Raw genomic sequence first — 13,334 nt, 5'->3', positions numbered from 1 at the left:
AAAAAAAAAAAAAAAAAAAAAAAAAGAGTGAACAGGCAACCTACAGAATGGGAGAAAATTTTTGCAATCTATCCATCTGGCAAATATCTAATATCCAGAATCTACAAGGACTTAAACAAATTTACAAGATAAAAACAGCCCCATCAAAAAGTGGGTGAAGAATATGAACAGACACTTCTCAAAAGAAGACATTTATGTGGCAAACAAACGTATGAAAAAAAAACCTCATCATCACTGGTCATTAGAGAAATGCAAATCAAACCCACAATGAGATACCACATCACACTAGTTAGAATGGCAATCATTAAAAAGCCAGGAAACAACAATGCTGGCGAGGCTGTGGAGAAATAGGAATGCTTTTACACTGTTGGTGGGAGTGTAAATTAGTTCAACCATTGTGGAAGACAGTGTGGTGATTCCTCAAGGATCTAGAACCAGAAGTACCATTTGACCCAGCAATCCCATTACTGGGTATATACCCAAAGGATTATAAATCATTCTACCATAACAACACATGTACACAAAATATATTTATTGCAGCACTATTCATAATAGCAAAGACTTGGAACTAACCCAAATGCCCATTAATGATAGACTGGATAAAGAACATGTGGCACATATACACCATGGAATACTATGCAGCCATAAAAAGAATGAGTTCACGTCCTTTTTATGGCTGCATAGTATTGGGGGAAGAATTAGAAAAATTCTAATTGCTGGGACTACAGGTATGCACCACCACACCCAGCTAATTTTTTGTATTTTTACTAGAGACGAGGTTTTGCTGTGTTGCCAAGGCTGGTCTTGAAGTCCTTAACTCAAGCAGTCTGCCTGCCTCAGCCTCCCAAAGTGCTGGGATTACAGGTGTGAGCCACCACACCCATCCAGAAGTGTTTTAAGAGGCAGAAAGACAGTCAGAAAAATGACAGCTTGGTTGGGATCAAACCTTGCAAAATTTGTGGTAATATGATTAACTCCATGCTCCTCTTTTCTATGCTAGCAAAACGTGTCTAGGATGCCAGAATATTAATAGAACTGTCTTATTTCTAAAACAAATAGACATCTCATAGCACATGCTGATACTATCTGGAGAGCAGAAAAACAAGAAGCAGATTGGGAGATTGAGAGATTGGGAGACATCTTTTCTTTGTAACACCTGCTTGCTGAGGGAGCTCTGAGAATCAATGGGTTGTTTTTTTTTTTGTTTTTTTAATTTTTATTTTTGTTTAAAAAACGATGGGGTTTCACCATGATGGCCAGGCTGGTCTTGAACTCCTGACCTCAGATGATCCACCCACCTCGGCCTCCCAAAGTGCTAAGATTACAGGTGTGAGCCACCGCACCCGGTGGGTTGTTTTTTAATAATTATCAATTCCCATTTTCTTTGTCCCAAGTGATTAAAGGTATTTCTGAAGTGTTATTCATAATAGCAAAAACTTGAAAACAAATGCTTGTATGAGATTAAATGATGATTATGATACGTTTTGTACAATGAAGTACTAAAAATAGTTAAGCACTTCTAGGGCTGCTAATATGGCACCTGTCTAAAAAGGCACTTTCTCCCGATGGATGTAGCCTGGCAGAATCACAGACTGAGGGCTGATTTCCACCTCCTCTTGTCGCCTTGGACAGGCATCCCTGCTCAGGACACAATTATACTGGTGGTACTGGCTGGATTTATGCTAACCTTATAGAAGATGATCACTTTATATTATGTAATGAAGTGTATATATGCCATAAATTTATATCATCTGATCCTATTTTTAAACATTGGAGTACATATATTTGTAAATGCGCAGGACAGAAATTCTCTGGAACGTTGTATATCACACTACTAATCATTGGTTGAATCCAGGAAGTGAGGCTGGAGTTGGGAAGGGGGAGAGAATTGTTTTTACTTTATACAGTTCTCTGCTATTTTAATTTGCATGTTAGCATATTTTGCATTTGTGATTGTAATATATTTTAAATTTTATTGGTAAAATTATGAATGAGACTCTAATTAAACTCGTCACTGAAAAGAATTTAAACTTGCCACTTTGTAACCCTGCTTTGCAGTTAGGCACTATACTTGAAGAGAAAATAATGGCTCCATAAAATCATGGGAAGAGATGAGTGGGGTGGCTGTTCTACAGAGTGGTTCAATACACCTCTGTGTTCATCTTCCTTAGAAACCTTATATATTGTATCGTGTTCGTTGAAAACTGATGATTTGAACTATGGCATAACCTTGAACTGAAAAGTCTTTGTTCTTATATAATTATATCCTTCTAACTTGGATCACAACTGCATTTTATAATCCTAATAGATAACCTATAAGACATGATCATGTTCTTGATTAACCATGCAGGACATGCTGTTGGTTATCTTCTGATCTTTCATTTGTCTTCCTCCTTCTGAACTGAGTCCCAGCTGAGTTCCTATGTTCACTCCCCACCACACACATATAGCCCTTATGACTCAGGGGAAGCTGACTCCATCCCCAGCTCCCAGGGTAGATCAGGATTTGTCTAACTAGTGATTCTGAGTGTGGTCTCCAGATAAGCAGCATCAGTATGACCTGGAGCTTGTTAGCAACATTAGACCCTATTCTCAACCTTCTGAAACTAGAAATGTTGGTCTCAGTTGTGTTTTAACAAACTCCAGAAGTGATTCTGAATCACATTAAAGTTTGAGAACCACTGTTCTTAACTAAGGCTGGTAATCGTAAACTCTTTACCAGCAATTGATTCAGTGCTTGGTTTTCCACTGGCTAAAGTTAATGTTCCAAAGATGGACGTGTAACCTAAATTGACCTAATCAAAGTGAAAGGCAGAAATTTTATCCAAAGATGAAAGAGATTTTCTGTCTCTGCCACTGAACCTAAAGTAGGTCTGCCATCTTAGAACCTTGAGAGAAGCTAGCCTGAGGACAAAGTCAATGTGAGGTAGAACCAAAGATGCAGAGGACCTTGCTGTAACTTCCTGGCGGAGCCCTAATTTAACTTGCAGTTCTGTGAGATCACAGATTTCTTTATCGTTTCAGCCACTTTGAATTCAGGCATTTTTTTTTCTCTTGCAGCCGTAAGTATTGTGTTTATTAAAATACATATAATCATTTTCTAACTGTTCAAGGTTAAATCTGAATTCTCCAAGCAAGTTGTATTCCTATTGCCTTGCCTCTAGTATGGTGGCTTTAACACTTAATTGTCTGATGTTGTGAATAAGAACAAACACGTGAATGAATGATCACACATTGAAAGAACAGGCAGACCATATCATTTTCATTACTCTTATCAAATACAATTTATACAGAGTCGTTAGGAGGCCCCAACAGTAGTTAATCCACTAATGCAAACAATGAATTGGCATGGTAACCTTAGTTTTAACACTATTTTTTGCTGTAACTAAGTGAAATTCTTTCCAGCTAGCTTAAGCAAAAACGGAGGTCTATTATAAGACTATTGGAGTGGGTCACATACCATGGATTTTACTCCAACTCCAGCCAACAATTACGTGTGCCATTGATGACGGCAGTGTATCTGGATCAAAGAAAATTGAAATTGATTACCAATTATGAAAAAAACAACCCATTAATCCATAGGGCTCCCTGTGAATAGGAAGACCAAAAAGAAAAGATATCTCCCAATCTGCTTTTGGGTTTTTTATTCACTCAAGAGCAAAACACCATTCTGTGCTATGTGCTAGGAGACATCTATGAATTTTATAAATGGGACAGGCCTGTCAATCATCTGGCATTTAGGACACTGTTTGCTAGCACAGAAGAGGCCTGCAATGAGTCACAGATACTGCCAGAATATAGCTGTAAGGAGTCAGTTACCAAACGGAGGCCTGGCACTGCCACTGCATCTCTCCAGCTCTATGCAGGGCCCAGTGGTGTGTTGAGAGACCCTCATAATTTTTATTCCCCTCCCAACTTAAAAATCTGAGCTTAATTTTTGGAAACTGCCTCAGGCACTGGAGGGTAGTAGGAAATCCCTTCTCATTGTGTTGTACCAAATCTGCAATATGGTATTGCCCTGAAGGTAAAATGTTACTGAAATGTAAGGAAGTTTCCCTTCATGGATTACTTCAAAAATACAGATTTTAAAATTCACTGGCTCAGAGTTTCTGGGGCCTAGAGTGAAACCATTGTGATTCTTGAAACTTCAGTTTGCCAGACCCAGTTTCTCAATTTCACCATTTGTAAAATGATCCTATCTAACTCAAACCTAAAAGCTCTCAGTTCTGAAGCCAAAATGCTGTAAAATTTAAAGTTTAACAACTTAGACAAAACAACAAGCGAGATTCCTAAACACGACACACAAAAATCCCTAACGATACCAGGGAAACAGTAAATTGAGCTATATTAAAATTATAAGTATTCATTAAAAGACAACATTAAGAGGGTGAAAAGTCATCCCGCAAAGCGGGTGAAAATATTCACTATATGTATATATCCAAGCAGAGACAGGTATTCAGAATAAGAGTTTTTACAGGTTAACAAAAAAAAAGTCAGATAGCTGAAGCCCTCACACACTGCTGGTGGAAATATAAATTAGCACAACCACTCTGAAAAATTGGCAGGATCTACTAAAAATTGGCAGTCACTCTACTATACCTGGAGTGACTCTACTCCTAGGTATATACCCAATAGAAATGTGTCTTAAAAAAAAAATACGGAAAAGAAAATCTGGATGCTGGTTGCATGGGATGTGTTCATTTTGGGAAAAGTTCATTGGGTTATATTCTTAGGGTTTGCATAGTTTTCTTTATATAATATGCTTCAATAAAAAGTTTTTTTTTTTTTTAAAGAAACAGCTTCACAGAACATAATAATTTACATTTATGGTTCAGCAAAATTACAAATATTTACTTGTATTATATTACTTATGCTTGAAATTTAGGTCTCTCATGAGTTTAAATCATACATAATGAATTGAAAATATTTAACATACCAATGTTTAACATAAAATGATTCTTAAGATTGAAGGCTTTAATGATAGAATGCCTGGAATTGAAACCTATCTCTACCACTTGCTGTGTGACACTGGGTAAATGATGCAATCCTTCTATGCCTCTGTTTCCTCATCTGTAAATGGAAATACTAATGGCATCTACCTTAGAGGGCTGCTGTCAGCATTCAATAAGCTAACATATGTAGAAGGCTTAGTACCGTTACTGACACACAGAAAGCACTCAGTAAATGTTTGCCAGGTTTTTTTTGTTTTTGTTTTTGTTTTTTTTTTTTTTGAGACGGAGTTTCACTCATGTTACCCAGGCTGGAGTGCAATGGCGCGATCTCGGCTCACCGCAACCTCCACCTCCTGGGTTCAGGCAATTCTCCTGCCTCAGCCTCCTGAGTAGCTGGGATTACAGGCATGCACCACCATGCCCAGCTAATTTTTCGTATTTTTAGTAGAGACGGGGTTTCACCATGTTGACCAGGATGGTCTCGATCTCTTGACCTCGTGATCCACCCACCTCGGCCTCCCAAAGTGCTGGGATTACAGGCTTGAGCCACCGCGCCCGGCCGATGTTTGCCAGTTTTATTAACATTAATGATTGTTTAACACATACTTAAAGATTCTTTACTCTGTTCAAGGCATAGAGCTGGTTGCCACAGCAATGAGAGAACCGAATAAAATGATTTAATCCTTTGTGTTTAAAACCCTGGAGAGCCCAGGGCAATGACCCACATATACTATACAGTGGATAAATATTTGTTACTGCTGTTCCTGAGATAGCAGCATTTAAATTACATCTCTAGACTGGCAGGTGGAAAGCCTTAAATCCATATTCAACTTGAAGGTTTTATTTGAGCACTAGAAAGAGATTTAACAGTAATGGTCCATGAGTCTGGAGATGGAAAACTGGGAAGTCAATGAAAAATAAGTTTAAGTAATGTGAGTGTTCAGTCCCTAGAGCTAGTGTGATGTTCCTGTAGCCTACATGAACAGAGCTAATGAAATAAAGAGCCATGGTAAAAACAATATAAATCATACTACTGATTCTTGGACTTGAAAAACTCATCATGATACATGTTAGAAAAACAAAACTCCGAATGACCATGAATATTTTGACACTGTTTTTTTCCTAAGTAGGAAGGAGGAGTCCCCTTTAAAATACAGAATGTATTTATTGAGTGGAAGACTGATTCTATCTCAAATGTCCAGGTTCTACGGACGCCTGGGTCCACAGCACATTGTCTCTCTCACCAAAACCAAACCAAACTGTTTCATTTGAATGCACTATTGCCATGGTTTCAAAATTTGGAAAGCTCTTGGAATTAAAATTTGAGATGTAAAGGATGGCTGACAGATCCACAGAAACCCTCTTTCCGACACGAGCTCATAAATCCTAAGGCATCCCGCAAGCCCGTGGGTGCCGGTTCCTAGTTTGAAATGCTCTAACACGGGTTGGTGGAGCTCCCTGGGCTGAGACCATAAGCATTCGGGATTGTGCCACTGAAAACTTGATGTCACATCAAAAGGAACGCCTGTCTTCTAATACTGAAAAGATTTTTTACAGGCTGGGCCCACAGATCTTAGGGCTCGCCAGTTCCTGCTCCCAGGTATTCTAAGAAGCCGTAGAAAGCTCCCTGCAGGTAGGGACCATCTGCGCCTCCCGCGTCGCGGGAAGTGAAGGTTGGAGTCCTTTCCCCGCCCCCGGAGGGGGTAGGCGGGGCCTGAGGGCTGCACCGCCGCCAGACCCGCCCCCTGCGCGTGTCGCTGCTCACAGTGCTCCCAGCCCGGCCGCCGCGCGGAGGGCGGAGGCCGGGGGCGGGGCTCACCCCTTGCCTCTGGGGTCCCCCGGGCTCCACCAATCAGCGAGCGCCCTGTTGGCCATCCACAGCCATCCGCGCTCCTCCCTCTCCCGCCCTCCTTCGCGTCCCAGAATCCAAGATGGCGGGGTCCAGGCGGAGGGGTCTCCAGGCCAGAGTTCGGCCGCTGTTCTGCGCGTTGCTGCTGTCACTCAGTCGCTTCGTTGGGGGCGACGGCGTGGGAGGAGACCCCAGTGCCGCCGGCGCCGCTGGCACCCCGGCCACGCTACCACATCGCCGTTTCGAGTACAAATACAGCTTCAAGGGGCCGCACCTGGTGCAGAGCGACGGGACCGTGCCCTTCTGGGCCCACGCGGGGAGTAAGCCCGGGCAGAGGGCTGGGGACGGGTTCCTCCCCGCCTTCCGCCGCCTATTCACCTTTCATCTGCGGCTACCCTGGTGTGCTGAGGTCCACTTCCAGCCGCTGCACACCATATGCGCTGTGGAGGGAACCCTCTTGGCAGCCCCTCCTGCGGATCCTTCCTGGATTGCACGGTTCCCTCAGCTTTTGCCCGAGTCTTCCCCTCACCCATTCTGTTCTCTCACCCGCCTGCTGTCTTCCCTTCTTTGATCACGTTGGTACCTTCCATTTGATCTAGAGGTGTTTTGTTACCTCCTGCGCGTCCTAGCACTCAAACTTGCTTCTAGGTATCATGTTTCATCCTAACGCTAGGTCTTTAGAAGTGTCCCCTACTCCCAGCTATCCCAGCCTGAGACATGTTTTAGAAGCCCCCTTCCTTTCCGGCTTCCCCCGCGACCCCTGCATTCTTTTCTTCAGTGTTAGCAATGGTTAGTGCTTCATTTGAACCCGATGCCCACTGATGTCTCCAGAGATGGCATATATTGGTATTAGAGTAATTTTTAAGTTTGTATGTCAGACGACACTCTTATACTGTTGGAACTACACCTTACATTTTCCTCTCTGACTTGGTGAGGTCTTTGATCTTTTCTCTTGTAGTAACATTATGTAACTTAGGAGAAGGCATATATTTTGGGGGATTGTTTCTGAACCTGAGACTAAGAATAGCATTACATTTTTAGACCTTTAAAACAATTGGAAACATTGACATAACCTCGGCTTCATATTTTATTCACTCTCTGTGTTTGGCACTGTTATAGATAAGAGAGTCTTGCTAGAGCATTTACTTACGTGAAAGAAAACATATCTGCACTTTTTAGTGCTGATGTGTCACTGCTGACTAAGGAGTCAATTGTAGCACTTGGCATGACGTAAGCTTTGTTCAATGACCATCAGATATGCCCTTTGAACAAGTGGCAAATGCCTTAATAGGAGGTGAGGAGCTCTGGCAGTTTGAATTCTGTCTTTATGTGTGATTAAGCAATCTTGTATGTAAGGTTTTTATACATCATTTTAAATTGTCCTGTGCTTGAAACAAAATGATTCATTTCTAGAAAGCAATTACTGAATAGGAAGCACTCTTTTAGGAAGAGCTGTTTTTCTCAAATTAATGTGTAATTCAAAGGTCTAGATTTCAATTTGACTTAATGACCAAGCAATTAAGTAGTTGAAGTAGAGTGCAGTTATTTTGTTACTCATCAGTCATTTATTATGTGCCCATGCAACAAGGGTGTATTACTGGGCCTTTGTTATCAAAGTAACTCTGTTCTTGATTCAGAAGGTGATGCAAATGATGTCAAACACAAGTTTTTGGAGTTTTCGTTTCTATTTTTGGAATGAGGATGAATTATTCAGTAGTGGTGATGGATTTGTTCAGTTTTTCACTTCTACACCTCTCTATTGTCTGCCTGGTCTTCTCTTTTCTGTTTTTCTCACATTCGCATACACTACATCAGCCAGTTAGGAATGTTAATCAACTAGTCAAATCAGTTACCTTGACTTCCTTTACAGAGCCATAGCCAACTAATCTAGTCTGCTAGAGAAATGTCAGGATAATGTACCTTAGTAAATTAAAGTGGTGTTACTATAATGAATTTGAAGCAAAGTTATTAGTCTTTTTGCAGTGATTTATCTGGCTGCTTGCTCTGGGAATCCCTGCTATGGACATCTCTTGCTTTCATTGTCACTGTAGTTTTTACATAAGCCTCACTGTAACTACATTGATCTTTTTTTCCTTTTCATTTTGTCCTGCAATTCATTACTTTGAAAAACTTAAAATACAGAAATTTAAGATCTAGTGTAAACACAGCCCTTTACCTTCAACCCCAAATTGAGACCAAATCTATGGTGTTTCTCTTTCTTAACTCTAATGTTCCGTTAGTACCCATCTTTAGGTCCCTAAGGGCAAAAAATGGTAATTTGTAACCTTTTATAGCTCTCAAAGCTCTTTCACTTTCTTTCTCTGATTTGATCCTTAGTAGACAAGGCAGGTGTTATCGGTTTTATAGATGAAAAACTGATGTTCAGAAAGGTTAAGGTTTTTGAAAAAGGATACATAACTAGTGTCAGTGAAATTGAACTCAAATCTGGGTCTTCTGATTCTGTGTCCAGTCTCTTTCCATGATGCCCCCCACCCCCATCCTTTGAATGTTTGAAAGTAGCAGTGACAAACAGTGACTGATCCTACTAAAATATCTCAGCTTTCCTTTTTGTCGATTTTTTTTCTACCTGTGAAGTGATATTACAGTTAGAGTTGTATTTCCCAGCATGGGTGTCAGAACTAGTTAATATCTGAGAGCTAGAATTGTTCACTTTTTAAGTTTGATAGGCCTTTAATAATTACCTAGTCTAATACTAGGAGATATAGCTAACATTTATTGAAACATTTAGAGCAACTTATATAGGCACTTAAATACCTATGAGGCTATTGGAGAAATGGAGTAACTTGCCTACAGATCAAACAGCTAGTAAGTAGTAGAGCTGGGGCTTGCACCTGGCCTGGAGTTGCAAGCCACCGTTTTGAGGATCACTATTTTCTCTGAGAATCTGCTGAAGAATTGCTTATTGAAGTTCAGTTGACCCTCTCCATGGAAGAATGTATATAAGTACAATATTTTGCATATAACTTTTAGGGTGTTTATGGAAGCGATCCTTCATTTTACAGGTGAACATATGGTGAACCCAAGAGAGTAAGAGAATTATTTGCTCAAAGTCACACAGCTGAACTGAGACTAGGAACAAGTCTCTTGATTCCTAGTGGTATGTTCTTTTCACACTGTTTGAGCTTTCTAACCTTGTAAACTGGCAAAATACATTGCAGTTTTTTTTTAAGTGCAAATTTTTAAGGTTTTTAAAAAGAATATTGTGAGAATCAGATAGTTTGCCTTAAAGTCATAATTCCCTTTCTCTTGCCCACTGTCCCTGGAATTTTTAGTGTATGAATGTAGCTTTATTTATTTTTTTATTTGATAAGGGACGTGTTAGCCCTAAACTTTTAAAGTTGAAACTGTCAACATGAAATTTTTTCCTAATAATTATTGTACAGGTTACTAAGTCTCTGTAGGTGTATTTAGCAGTTTGGAAATGATTCATTGAGTTTTACCCAATTATAACTTAAAGCTTTTCTTCCCTGATTTCTGTTCCAGATGCTATTCCAAGTTCAGATCAAATTCGAGTAGCACCATCTTTAAAAAGCCAACGAGGCTCAGTGTGGACAAAGACAAAAGCAGCCTTTGAGAACTGGGAAGTTGAGGTGACATTTCGAGTGACTGGAAGAGGTCGAATTGGAGCTGATGGGCTAGTATGATCATTTCTTTAACCTAGAAAATATATGTAAATACATATATACCACTAGCCTCTAACTGTTCCCTATTATATATTTTCAGGCAATTTGGTATGCAGAAAATCAAGGCTTGGAGGGCCCTGTGTTTGGATCAGCTGATATGTGGAATGGTGTTGGAATATTTTTTGATTCTTTTGACAATGATGGAAAGGTATATTTATTGTCAGGACTGTTACTCACCTTAATATATCTACTAGCAGAGTTAGGCTGTGAGAAATATAGCTTATTTAATACTTTCATCAGTTCGATAGTACAGAACTCTCCAAGCTGTATGATAAATATGTTAATTAGTCTTTATATAGCTGGAATTTGTCAGTTTAATTTACATGTACATGATTTTTTATACATCAGCTTGAGGCCATAGTGGAGTCCTGACTCTCAGAGTTTTGCATTGACTTCTGCTCCCATGGCCCTACTTAATGGATAAACACAGATCTGTAGATGTAGGTGTAAAAGCAGTAGTGTTTAGAAGGCTCTTAACAGTTTGCTTACATAAGAACATCCAAGTGCATGACTATTGCTAGCTCACATATTCATATCTGGTCAAATGTTAATCATTCTTTTCGATTGGGCCAATTTTTTGATGATCTCTCCTGAAACAGTTAAAATAAAAACGTACTTACGTATTGGAAACATTAGCTTGTGGCTTAGCAGCCTTAAGGTTGATGATCTTCTCATCAGCTGGTTGTTTCTCTATTAATTTTCAGGGGTTATTATTAGCAGTTTAAAGGAGAACTTTAATAATTCCTTGAGTGCAAAGGCCAGGTTGTTAAAAGATTTAGAGTCCTAGAATCTTAGATATGTGAGACATTTCATAGTACATCAAGAATGATGTAGAATTCTTTGATTAAAGACATTTTCAAAAATATGTTTTCTTTATTTTTAGAAAAATAATCCTGCTATAGTAATTATAGGCAACAATGGACAAATCCATTATGACCATCAAAAGTAAGTGTGTATTTTTTACATTACTCTTGATTTCAGCTTCTCTTTGGAATCCTTATGAAATATATTGTTTCGAATCTGAACACTTTCCAAATGAAAATATATTATTCTTGAGAGATATTTTGTAACTTGGTAGAAAGGTTTTATTTTATTTGGTTCTGTTCAAAACCTCCATCTGTGGACCATCTCAGATTCAAACGGAGTACGTTTTTATTTAACCTCAAATTATTTAATATTGTAGTTTTGAAAGTGTATAGATTGTTCCTGGCTCTCAGTGATAACACTAATCATGCATTTTTACCCTCATTAAAAGGGATCTTTAAAAAATAAAGTTGAGCCTTGACAAACCTGATGATAAAGTAATTTATGCCATCTTATTTAACTTCATTATTGCATTATTTAATGTACTCAGTGGTCTGCAGAGATTCTGTGTGTTCATTACAGTTAACTCTCTGTATTCTTGGGTTCCATATCTGTGGATTCAACCAACTGCAGATCAAAAATAATACAAATTATTTTGTATACACAACAATAATGTAAATTTAAAAATACAGTATGACAACTACAGAGCACTTATATTAGGTATGATAAGTAGTCTAGAGATGATTTAAGGTATACACGAGGATGTGCATATGTTATATGCAAATACTATGCCATTTTATGTAAGGGACTTCAGCATCTGAGGATTTTGGTGTCTGCAGGGGTCCTGGAACCAATGCCCTGTGGATGCTGAAGGATGACTGTATATTTATAATGTATATAAATTAGGTACGTACATTTTTTATTTTCACGTTTGTTGTGGAGGAAACAGCTTTCATCAAGTAAACTGTAAAAAAAAAGACTTTTTCATATGCCTGTTTACTGTTTTCTGCCCTAGTGAGTTTCAGCCCTGGTAATTCATCGTAACTTCTATGGAGCTATTTAAAATGGAGGTGCCTAGGACCCTCCTTTTGATCCTGCTTCAGTTGATTTGGGGTGGAATCTATGTGTTAAAAGCTTAGTGAGTGATTCATGTTCTGCCCTAGGGTAGAGATCCACCACCTTAGTCTCATGTAGTATTTTGAGTAAATAACATAAAATATCTCAGGACTTTGTCATAACTTAATATTATTTTAATCTTCCTGAATTTTTAAATATTGAAAAGCTGAGTGTCTTGTTTTTTTTCCTTTCTCTTTTACTGTAGTGATGGTGCTAGTCAAGCTTTAGCAAGTTGCCAGAGGGACTTTCGTAATAAACCCTATCCTGTCCGGGCAAAGATTATCTATTACCAGAAAACATTAACAGTAAGTAACATTTATTTAGAGAGAACCAAATAAACAATGTTCTAGTATGACTTCTCATTTTGAATTTTTGATAGAAATTAAATGCACTTAAATTTGGATATTGCTTACATACTCATCACTGTTACCCTAAGAACAAGAAGTGGCTTCAAAGCTCAGTGTAAGCGGTCGTCTCTTGTAAACCCCTGATGGTAGGTCTCCATTTAGTCAGTAAATGCTTAAGCACCCTACTGTATATCACGTTATAATCTCCAAGCCTTCAGGATACAAATATGAGTAAGACAGACAGACTTTCTCGCCAAAGAGCTTATAGCCTAACACAGGACATACATATGTAGCATTCCTATGCTGTGTGATAAATGCTATGGTGCAGATACTATTAAGTGATCCTGGGATTTGAATCCTGTAACTGGGCTGGGTACGGTGGCCCACACCTGTAATCCCAGAACTTTGGGAGGCCGAGGCCGGCAAATCATGATGTCAGAAGTTCGAGACCAGTCGGGACAATATGGTGAAACCCATCTCTACTAAAAATATGAAAATTAGCTGGATGCGGTGGCATGCACCTGTAGTCCCAGCTACTTGGGATGCTGAGGCAGAAGAACCA

At 39.2% G+C, this 13,334-nt stretch overlaps 1 protein-coding gene and 2 long non-coding RNA genes across 3 annotated transcripts in view; all 3 read left to right on the top strand.

Annotated features, from left to right (window-relative positions):
* LOC116561732 overlaps positions 1-2,326 on the top strand; it is a 19,232-nt gene extending 16,906 nt beyond the window's left edge. The window contains exon 4 of the long non-coding RNA XR_004273575.1: positions 2,063-2,326. This is a non-coding gene — a long non-coding RNA (uncharacterized LOC116561732). The remainder of the gene's footprint in view (positions 1-2,062) is intronic.
* A 445-nt stretch (positions 2,327-2,771) lies between these two features.
* LOC116561731 lies at positions 2,772-5,968 on the top strand. Its single transcript, XR_004273574.1, has 2 exons — positions 2,772-5,195; positions 5,526-5,968. It is a non-coding gene; the product is annotated as an uncharacterized LOC116561731 (long non-coding RNA).
* An 882-nt stretch (positions 5,969-6,850) lies between these two features.
* Positions 6,851-13,334, top strand: part of LMAN1 (lectin, mannose binding 1) — a 28,916-nt gene continuing 22,432 nt past the window's right edge. The window contains exons 1-5 of the mRNA XM_032293648.1: positions 6,851-7,121; positions 10,306-10,460; positions 10,546-10,653; positions 11,389-11,450; positions 12,631-12,730. Coding sequence (XP_032149539.1) covers positions 6,884-7,121; positions 10,306-10,460; positions 10,546-10,653; positions 11,389-11,450; positions 12,631-12,730 — 663 coding nt within the window. The 5' untranslated portion in view covers positions 6,851-6,883. The remainder of the gene's footprint in view (positions 7,122-10,305; positions 10,461-10,545; positions 10,654-11,388; positions 11,451-12,630; positions 12,731-13,334) is intronic.

This window comes from Sapajus apella, unplaced genomic scaffold (assembly GCF_009761245.1).
Source record: "Sapajus apella isolate SASKATOON/1434 unplaced genomic scaffold, GSC_monkey_1.0 scaffold30, whole genome shotgun sequence".
NCBI classification, from domain to species: Eukaryota; Metazoa; Chordata; class Mammalia; order Primates; family Cebidae; genus Sapajus; species Sapajus apella.
Note: the sequence above shows the minus strand (reverse complement) of the source record. Positions and strands in the feature narration are given on the sequence as shown.